The sequence below is a fragment of the Phragmites australis genome, chromosome 2 (assembly GCF_958298935.1).
Source record: "Phragmites australis chromosome 2, lpPhrAust1.1, whole genome shotgun sequence".
Taxonomy (NCBI): domain Eukaryota; kingdom Viridiplantae; phylum Streptophyta; class Magnoliopsida; order Poales; family Poaceae; genus Phragmites; species Phragmites australis.
In genome coordinates this window covers 13488639-13498487 of record NC_084922.1, presented here as the reverse complement: position 1 = coordinate 13498487, position 9849 = coordinate 13488639, and the positions used below count along the sequence as shown (strand labels likewise).

General features: G+C 43.1%; 1 protein-coding gene and 1 long non-coding RNA gene across 2 annotated transcripts; one reads left to right on the top strand and one right to left on the bottom strand.

Moving 5' to 3' along the window:
• Nucleotides 1–3219: 3219 nt before the first annotated feature.
• On the bottom strand, nt 3220–5467 carry LOC133909878 (uncharacterized). Its single transcript, XR_009908451.1, has 6 exons — nt 5185–5467; nt 4872–5098; nt 4666–4761; nt 4429–4578; nt 3755–3999; nt 3220–3584 (listed from the first exon to the last, which is right to left on the bottom strand). It is a non-coding gene; the product is annotated as an uncharacterized LOC133909878 (long non-coding RNA).
• A 2397-nt stretch (nt 5468–7864) lies between these two features.
• LOC133900266 (calvin cycle protein CP12-2, chloroplastic-like) lies at nt 7865–8580 on the top strand. The gene has a single exon (XM_062341376.1). The coding sequence runs from the start codon at nt 7960–7962 to the stop codon at nt 8332–8334; it is 375 nt and encodes a 124-aa protein (XP_062197360.1). The 5' UTR covers nt 7865–7959; the 3' UTR covers nt 8335–8580.
• The last annotated feature ends 1269 nt before the right edge of the window (nt 8581–9849 follow it).

Genomic DNA, 9849 nt, shown 5'->3' with positions numbered 1-9849 from the left:
AGGTGTCACTAAATCTTATATTCCTGCTAGGAATGTGCCGGAAAGAGTGGAGGTACCAAATAAAACCACTCAACCCCCAAATCAAAATAAGAGGGGGAGAAGTACGGACACAAAAGATAAAGCTTCTTGCAAGCTACCGCGGAAACAGAGGAATCCTTCCTCCAAATCAGTAAATGCAAATCAACGTCAAGTTGAAAGACACCCAAAACCCAAGGATAGTAAACATCCATTGGATGCTCAACATCCAGATCCCAGCTCAACGGTGCACACAAATACTGATGCTAGGAAATCGGAACACCCAGACTCAATAACAATGGGAAATCACAATGAGTCGGAAAGGGTAGATGAAATTTCCATCAACTATATTGATTCTAGAGAATCATTTGACAGAAAGACTACAATTATCGACACATACTTCTCCTCAAAGATTGCAAACGATCTTCTCAATGATCCAGATCCAAAAACCATGGCAGAGTGCCGTAAGCGCTCGGACTGGACACAATGGAAGAACGCAATCCAGAAAGAATTATACTCGCTCTCCAAAAGAGAGGTATTCACATCAGTGATACCTACTCCTCGTAACATTTTTCCTGTGGGATACAAGTGGGTTTTCGTCCGCAAACGGAATGAAAACAACGAGGTGGTGAGATATAAAGCGAGGCTTGTAGCACAAGGGTTCACGCAGAGACCTGGCATTGATTTCAATGAGACATATTCTCCAGTAATGAACGGAATCACGTTCCGATATTTAATTTCATTGGCAGTTCAAAATAATCTATCTATGCAATTGATGGATGTGGTGACCACATACCTTTATGGGTCACTTGATTCGGATATATACATGAAAGTTTCAGAAGGACTTAACATTCCGAATCCAAACGCAAACCGCAACATGTACTGTGTAAAACTTAAAAAAAATATTATATGGTTTAAAACAGTCGGGAAGAATGTGGTACAACCGACTAAAAGAATTCCTTTTACAAAAGGGATATTCCAACAATGATGATTGCCCATGTGTCTTCATAAAGAAATCCTCAACAGGATTTTGTATTATCTCTGTATATGTTGATGATCTAAATATCATTGGAAATACAGAAGATATAAATGAAGCACGCAATCATCTAAAGACGGAATTTGAAATGAAAGATTTGGGTAAAACCAAATTTTGCTTGGGAATACAACTCGAGCATTATCCTTCAGGTGTTTTACTACACCAAGCCGCATATACCCAGAAAATATTGAAAAAATTCAATATGGAAAAATCATATCCTTCAAAGACTCCCATGGTTGTTCGATCTCTTGATATGGAAAAGGATCCATTTAGACCAAGGATGGAAGGAGAAGAGATACTAGGACCCGAAGTTCCTTATCTCAGTGCTATTGGAGCACTTATGTATCTTGCAAATTGCACCAGGCCTGATATCGCATTTGCAGTTAACTTACTAGCTAGGTATAGCGCTACTCCAACTAAACGTCATTGGACAGGAGTCAAGAATATCTTACGATATCTCCAAGGCACTATAGATCTTGGTCTTCTCTTTAAAAGAAATCAAGATACGGATATGATTGGATACACTGACGCTGGTTACTTATCATATCCCCATAATGCCAAGTCACAAACAGGCTTTGTATTCTTAAATAGCGGAACAGCTATTTCATGGAAGTCTTCAAAACAGACTCTAGTGGCTACATCCACTAATCATTCTGAAATAATCGCATTATATGAAGCATCACGTGAATACGTATGGCTTCGCAGAATGATTAATCATATACAACAATCATGTGGTATTAGATCTATTCAATCACCAATAATTATCTATGAAGATAATTCTGCATGCATTGCTCAAATGCAAACATGTTACATAAAGAGCAAATTGACTAAACATATTGCTCCTAAAATGTTCTATCCTCATGAATTACAAAATAATGGGGAAATAGAAATCTTGCAAGTCAAGTCATGTGATAACCTCGCTGATTTGTTCACCAAGTCTTTACCAACTTCTATATTCCAAAAATATGTTAATAGAATTGGTATGCGACGACTACGGGATTTGCAAGATTCAGGGGGGAGATTGATCCCTGAATAAATAACCTGTTCTATTGCACTCTTTTCCTTTATGAGTTTTTCCCTTTACGGTTTCTCATATAAGGTTTTTAATGAGGCAATATCTACTTTGTTCCTCCTATTTTTCTAAAATGTTTTTCGGAGGTTTTAAATATGGTCTAAAGATCATAATCATTGCTCTCTAAATTCATCAATGAGTTTTCTCATTTGAACTTACAATGAAGCAATAACTGAAATATACCGTATCATTTTCTCCTTATATTTTCCCATTGGGTTTAAAGGAGTTTTAATAGTATATCAACACATAACATATTATTTCTCCTCATATTTTTCCCACAGGGTTTTTAGAGGAGTTTTCAACAAGAAGTTTACACACAAGATAATTGATCAAGGGAGAGTGTTACAAATAGATATTTAGCATGTGATCAATTAGCACACTAACTGCTTTCAGTTATTGAACCAAAGGGCAACCATTCACTACTGAATGGACATATTCATACCCTTTGAACATGTATATATATATGTGAAACAGCAATCAATAGATCAACATACATTACTCAAAAACTCTCTCAAATCACTCTCAACACCTACTACCACGGTTGCCCAGAACTGTGCGAACTTCAGGCTCGGACTAAAAGAGCCCACCCTTGAGACTTCAGGCCCATAAATCATGGAAACACTTATAAAATGCTATTATTTTTACCGATGTTCGAACTTTAAAAGTTTGGAGTATATTCTTGGTTAATAGCTTTACTTCAACTTTTTTTAGAGGAAGCTTTGCTTCGATTAATGTGCATATGTGCCTGTGGTATTTGTAATTGGACCGTGCTGCAATTAATCTGGAATCAAAATGAGCCACCGTACGTTTCCAACGAGCCACGCTTGAATGCATGCCATGTAACCTCAGTTTTTAAGACCATGCAGCTTTCGCTGACATCAGGTGTAAAAGTAGTAATATCATTCTTTTGTTGAGGTTATTTAAAAGTACAATACATTTTTACTATAAATAGTTGAATGCCGGTACGTTACAACGGAGCTAAAATTTTTATGAGATAATATTGTTTTTTAATGAGATATTATTGACTGGATTAAACATGTGCACAGCTGAATGCCTAGTACATTTTCATGTAAAAACATATCAAAATGGGCAAAAATTAAACAAAAGGAATAATAGATGATTTCATATATCGAACCAGAGCTAACCAAAATCACATTACCACAGTAGTACACCGTCATACCCAAGTGAAGATAGAATTGATATGCATGTGTATCCTGATTCAGTCACACTTGAACATCATTAGTCAAGGCCTCGCCATTCTGCTGGTGAACAACACCTCGTACTATGCCCACCACGTACAGATTGGATTGCTACCCAGCAGAAATACAACACACATAAGACTAATACCAGCCAAAGAAATGCGGAGCAAAATTTCCGTAAGAAGCAGACAATGTGTCACGAAACAGTTCAGTGTCATTTCCCAGTTTTTGGTCACCTTGAAACCCAGCAACGCTAAAAACGCTACAGATAAGAATGGAGAACAAAAATCAGTGAGAGATGGGAGAGGACGAAAGCGAAGAGGAGGCTTTATAAGTGAACCCACGACTGCTAATTTCACGGACATTTTCATTCTATATGAACATTTAGCAAGTCGCTGCAAGCAGCAAACCGACGAGGGTGAGGAAACGTACCATCAGCGTAGTAGCGGAGGGCAGCAGTGAGGCGACACCGGTTATTATTTGAATCATCTCCACCATCCCATGGTAGAGGTGGCATTGCCCTCTAGAAATGGATCTGGCGAATTGACTCAGCATGACCTTACTTTGCAAACTGCTGGAAGAGTCATGTACAAAGCAGGCAAAAATCTTTACTCCAACAGATGTGTCTGATGCCTCTGGTCAAGCCTATAAATACACCCATGACATCAGTGTCAAACCTGCAACGGAGATGACCAAACAACTATCACAAACAACACTGAAGCTGTAAAACAAGGAAAAAAATGTAAATTTCGTATTTATTCACATCACTTCCTGAACCGGAAAATGTCTGCAAATAGAAGTTACCCAGTGTGCCAAGCAAATGAAGGCTATCCTAGCAAGTTTCAGACTGAAGGAATTACACCATCGCAATCCCAATACTTTACATGCAGCCAAATGAGATTTGGGCCAAAAAAAAAAATGCAGTAATGAGGGTCTAAATCAAACTGCAACTTGCCTCTGATGCGTTCTTGGTCAAAACTGGTGGCAAGCACCATGTACTGTGGCCTACCTCATCGAAGATGAAAGGAGGGAAGATAAATCAAAATGAAATGAAAAAGCAGGAAAAGTTATCATGCTGATAGAGGTGAGTCAGGCATATCCCTCACCTCCATGGCGTGGCGTCGAGACAAATCGAATTGCTCAGGGTGGTAAAAGTTGTAGCCGGTGACCAATATGTATCCCTTGGAGCAGCGGAGTGGCATGTGCTCAACTAGATGAATGCATTTCAAGGCAGAGAAAATCACCACACTCACAGCCTGCAGACAAAATTGTAAGTGGTAACTACAATTTACTACTTGTAAGCCACATTAACAGAGCAGAGATACATGATGTTTTAAATTTACCAACTGCCAATCCAACATATTTGAACGACTTCATCCTGCAGAAAACAAATGCACTGCTTCCACATCTCCTTTCATTACATCATAGTCGGATGTTTGCTGTAAAGAAGACAAGTGCCATTGAGCTGACCTGAGAAGATACAGTACCTGATATGTGTCTTTGCATTTAGCAAATTCACATGATGAGTAAATTGGTGGATGGAACTAACCTCAAGCGTTTGAGGCTGGGGTCATTGAGGACCACAAAAACACATGAGCGGTACAAGAGCACATTGGGCACGCACACCTTCTACTTCATGACCACAGCAGCTGCTCAACATCCTCGACCTCCCTGGCATTTCACAGCAAAGGTGTTGATATTCACATTGGGCACATCCTCGTCTCAAGCATTTTGCCAAAAAACTTCATGGTGTCCTCCGCCATTAGCGCCATGCCCCTATTACACAGCCAATCAATGATGCAAAAGAAATTAGATGAATTCTAGTTGACATCATGTAGAAGCTCGAGATGTAGTCGAAGTACCTTGTAGACCTTGCCGCCATCGCACAGATCATGGGGACGAGGTACCTTGTCTGCTTCTTGTCCCTTTTTCTATGTCATCTCCGTCCACATGCTGCCGCCTCCAGAGACGACGACGACGCGATTGAGGAGGAGGCGACACGGCGGTGCCAGAGGGCCTCAACCTGATCCATCTTGACCCGTCCCTATCTCGATGGCCTCTCCCACCACCGGTGTCAGATCTGGCCACCGTAGCCTGGCTTGAGGGCTCGCCGGCGCCCGATAGGAGGGAGGCGGCCGGTGAATGGCGGGGGGGGGGGGGGCTCCCAAATGTCACGCGGGCCCGCTGACAGTCAGACGGATGAACAGTAGCCGCTATAAAGAAGAAAAATTTGTGCAATTCAAACTACAAAATGTCAAAAAATGTGTCGATTTTGTTGTAGGCTCTATAATTCATAAGCAACCAATTTTAACTGGATTAATCTAAAAATATTGTATATAATTCAAACTAAAATTCCTTAAATAGTGCTACTTTTGTAATTTTTAGTAATTTTTAAGGCCTCACGAACATTTAAAAAATCTGAAAAAGTTCACTAATATTCCTCTAATGTGATGTAATAATTTATAAAATTATTTTTTACCTTAGGTTATAAGATGAAAAAGAGAGTTTCGTTGTAATGTCCATTTATTTGTACAAATGATTATTAGCACTAATAAATAGGCATTACAAAGGAACTCATTTTTTCACCTTATAAACTAAGGTGAAATATAATTTTATAAATTAGTACATCACATTAGAGGAATATTAGTGAATTTTACTAGATTTTTTAGGAATTTTTGTGAGACCTTAAAAATTGCTAGATGTTGAAAAAGTAGCAGGAATTTTAGTTTGAATTATAAATAATATTTTTAGATTAATCTAGTTAAAATGGATTTCTTATGAATTATAGAGAACGTACAAAACTCGACACATTTTTTGGCATTTTTTTAGTTTGAATTGCACAAATTTTTCTGGCTCTATAGCGGCTATTGTTCATCCGTCTAACTGCCAGCGGGCCCGGGTGGTATTTGGGAGTTGAATTTTGGTAGAGTGGCATTTGGGAGTGAGCCATCCGGTAGGATGGCAAATAATCAATTGCCCCGTGAATAGGGGCTAATATGTACATACAGTTCAAAAATTGTTGGTACAAATCTAATCTATATAGACTTTTTTTATATATAATTAAAAAAGAGTTTTGTATGGGGTGTTGGATCTGTTTGTATAAATGCTTTTTCTAGTAGTGTACACAAATGTGGCTTCGCGGGCTCACACTATCTTCGTCGTCTTCCTCTCGCCCACCGCTCGAGCTCCTCCGCCGGTTGCCTGACCTCCACTCGCGCCACCCAACCCAAGGCGCTTGCCGCCTGACGTCGCCCTCACAAATGTAGGCAGCTCGGCAGGGTGTCCGGTGCGGCCCGACGACGCGTGGGTGACAGCAGTGGCCATGTCGCCTTGTGCGGTGGCCAGCCAGTGGCGGAAAAGGAAAAAGGCCACGGCTCAAGCATCTATGGGATACAAGGGTGTTCACCGAGCTTCCAGTTGAGGCGGAGAGGGTTTAAGGAGTCTCAGCGATGGTGAAGTGCTTTGACGGAAAGGGCGTGATGCGACGACAGTTCTCTAGTGATGGATTCCTACGATTAATGGGGGGGATAGGTTTTATGGGTGAGGGAGATGGTGTTGGCACGAGGGATTGATCGGCGGAGCATCGAGGTGGGGTTGTGGAGGACACCGGAGCTCAGGAAGAAGAGCAGTGTGGTAGCTCATAAGGGAGATGGAGCTTGGGCAGGCGGCGGCGGAGCTTGAGCGACACAGGTGGAGGGCACCTTAGGTCGGGCGACGTGGGCAGAGGTCGGGCGGCCGGTGGTGGAGCTCAGGCGACGAGTGGCGCGAGTGCGAGAGAGAGAGCTGAGATAGTGGAGAGAGCCAATGACAAGTAGGCCCACAGAGCTCTATTCGTGTATGAATCGAAATACGCAATCGTATTGAGACCAAAACATTTTAAAAGGATGAGAATAGCATTTTTTTAAGTACAACAAAGTTATGGTGAGGTTCTTCGAAGCTTCAAAATACACATAGTATTCTTATAAATCGGCCAAGTTGCATTTACATAAATCCAATATAAAAAAATCAACCGGTTTGAAAGCAAAATGAAATTAACTAGCTAGTTGAAAACTGTTCCACAAGTAGTAGCTCTCTCTAATAAGGTACATAAAAAAGGTCCGTCATTTGTTTTGCTTTTTCCACTAAAGGTCTCGAGATATCTAGAAAGTAGTATCATGCATGTTTATCTTTCCACCCCAACCTCTCACAATATCTCAGATATTTGGAGTACTGCGAAAACGATTTGTTTGGCCGCGTTGAATTCTCGTTCGGCACAACACGAACCTCGCGTCGAATTTCGTGTACTACACGAACTTTACAAGCACGAACACCGCGCAGCGCTTGTACGTACGCCTTCACGTTTTCCAGGGTCAAAAACTACTCCCTCGCCTCAGATGTCCCGAGCAGAGAGCAAAAGATCTCCCTCCCCAGTCACAATGGTCCTTGAAATATCTTCCTCTCCGACGACGTGGAAAACAACGACTGGCCAAGAGGCGATAAGAAACGAGTGCACGTAAGGGTCTCCCCTTTCCCGAACAAAGCTATATATAAACTTCACCGCTCCAACGCATTGCATTGTAAGTTGTTACAGCACACGCGAAGCCACGCGCGCCACATCACACAGAAGAAAACGTGCCGTATCATCAGTCTAGCTAGAGATGGCGTCGACGGTGACCAGCCTCTCCACCCCGGCGACCCTCGCGGCCGCCGACGTGCTCCCGAGGAAGGCGGTCCCCGCCCGCGTGTGTTTCTCCGTGGCGGCCCGCCGCCGCGGCGGCTTCGCGGTCAGGGCGAGCGGGCCGTCCACGCCGCCGGGCATCTCCGACAAGGTGTCGGAGAGCATCAAGCAGGCGGAGGAGGTGTGCGCGGACGACAAGGGCACCGGCGAGTGCGCGGCGGCGTGGGACGAGGTGGAGGAGCTCAGCGCCACGGCGAGCCACGCGCGGGACAAGCTCAAGGACAACTCCGACCCGCTCGAGAACTACTGCAAGGAGAACCCCGAGACCGACGAGTGCCGCACCTACGACAACTGAGCCAGACCGCGTGTCTGAACAATCAAGGATATGCATGCATGTTAAATTTGTTATAGACGGACGATACCGAGGAAGGTGGTGGTATTAACGGATACGTGAAGGGGTGAAGTGCAAAAAAAAAGTTCTATACCTCGGTGAATTACTGAATCTGTATGAAGCTTTTTATGCTTCTCTGCCTTTGTTATTCGTATACTTGTATGTGTTGATATAGATTCAATATAAGCACAACAAGGTTTCTATCGTAAATTTAACTGTGTAAATCCCCTTATCGTTGCTTTGACCTCTCGCTCATCTTCTTTTGCCAACATGCCCCAATGGGAATCACCATCAAAGTTTAGGGTGTGTTTAGTTCCCCAATCTCTCTCATCCTGGCACAACGGATGCGTAGAGTTTTGAAAAAAGGTTTATTTATTTGTCTATATTTACTGTTCCAGTTTAGCTCCGTACATGCGAAAATATGGAGGCATCCTGGCCCTGGAGTGAAGCCCGATTCAAGCTTCGCTCCTCAGCCTAGTTCGACGGATGCAAACAAATCGGTGTAGCGGGCCCACTAGTTAGTGCGTTAGGGGTTACCTCGTGCACACCTCCACCCATTCCCCTCCATTGTGTCGCCTCCACTCGGTCCTCTCTATCCCCTCCAGCGGATCGATCCCTTCCGGCGAGCTCCCTCCGTTTTGGGTGAGTAGACACATGGTGCCCCCTCCTTCGCCCAGATCCCTCTTAGTTTTGGGCACTTGCCCCCTCCTCCAACCAAATCCCCCTCGATTTTGTTAGCTTACGGCGTGGTTCGCAATCTGTCGACCGGATTCTCACCATCCTTACCGTTATATCCTTCCCTCCCCTTGCTTCTAGGCGCGTGGCCCTTCCACGTTTTTTTGGCGCACTACGCATAGGGTTGGCGCTCCACTAGCCAATCGGATCCACCCCATCCTCACCTCTTATTCCTCTCTCTACAGGTCCGCAAGGTAGCACCGGCGAGGAGTCCTCTCCATCCCCTCCGACGAGCTCCCCTTCCAAAGTGGCAAGGTAAGGCTATGTCTCGTTCCTCTCCCTTCGTTCCTCATTTGATGCATATTTCTAAATTTAATTGCAATTTATGCTTGGTTAAAATGGTCAGATGGATAATTTGGTTGTCAAGCGCCGTAAAATCATTACTCAGGTTGCTGGAATAGTTGCTACAATTTCTACGTACATGCTGTTTGTGTATAGGCATGCATGTTGTACACCACTTGTCATCTATGGTCCTTTAGTTGAAAGACAAAATTAGGATGGCAAACATTAGGTTCATTTTCCACAATGATGATCGGCACTCTGTAGAACAACTTCATATGAGGAGAGCCCCTTTTTCCACTTATACACATTGTTTAGGACAAGACGCTTGCTTAGAAACATAATTAATATCTCGGTTGAGGAATAAGTTGCCATGTTCCTGCTAGTGATTGGCCACAATTGCAACTTTATGTTGATAGAGCTTAATTTTAGAAGGGGCATGGAAACAATTAGTCGTTACTTCCA

Coding starts and splice junctions, on each gene's coding strand:
- LOC133900266 (XM_062341376.1), top strand. CDS start 7,960: ATGGCGTCGACGGTGACCAGCCTCTCCACCCCGGCGACCCTCGCGGCC.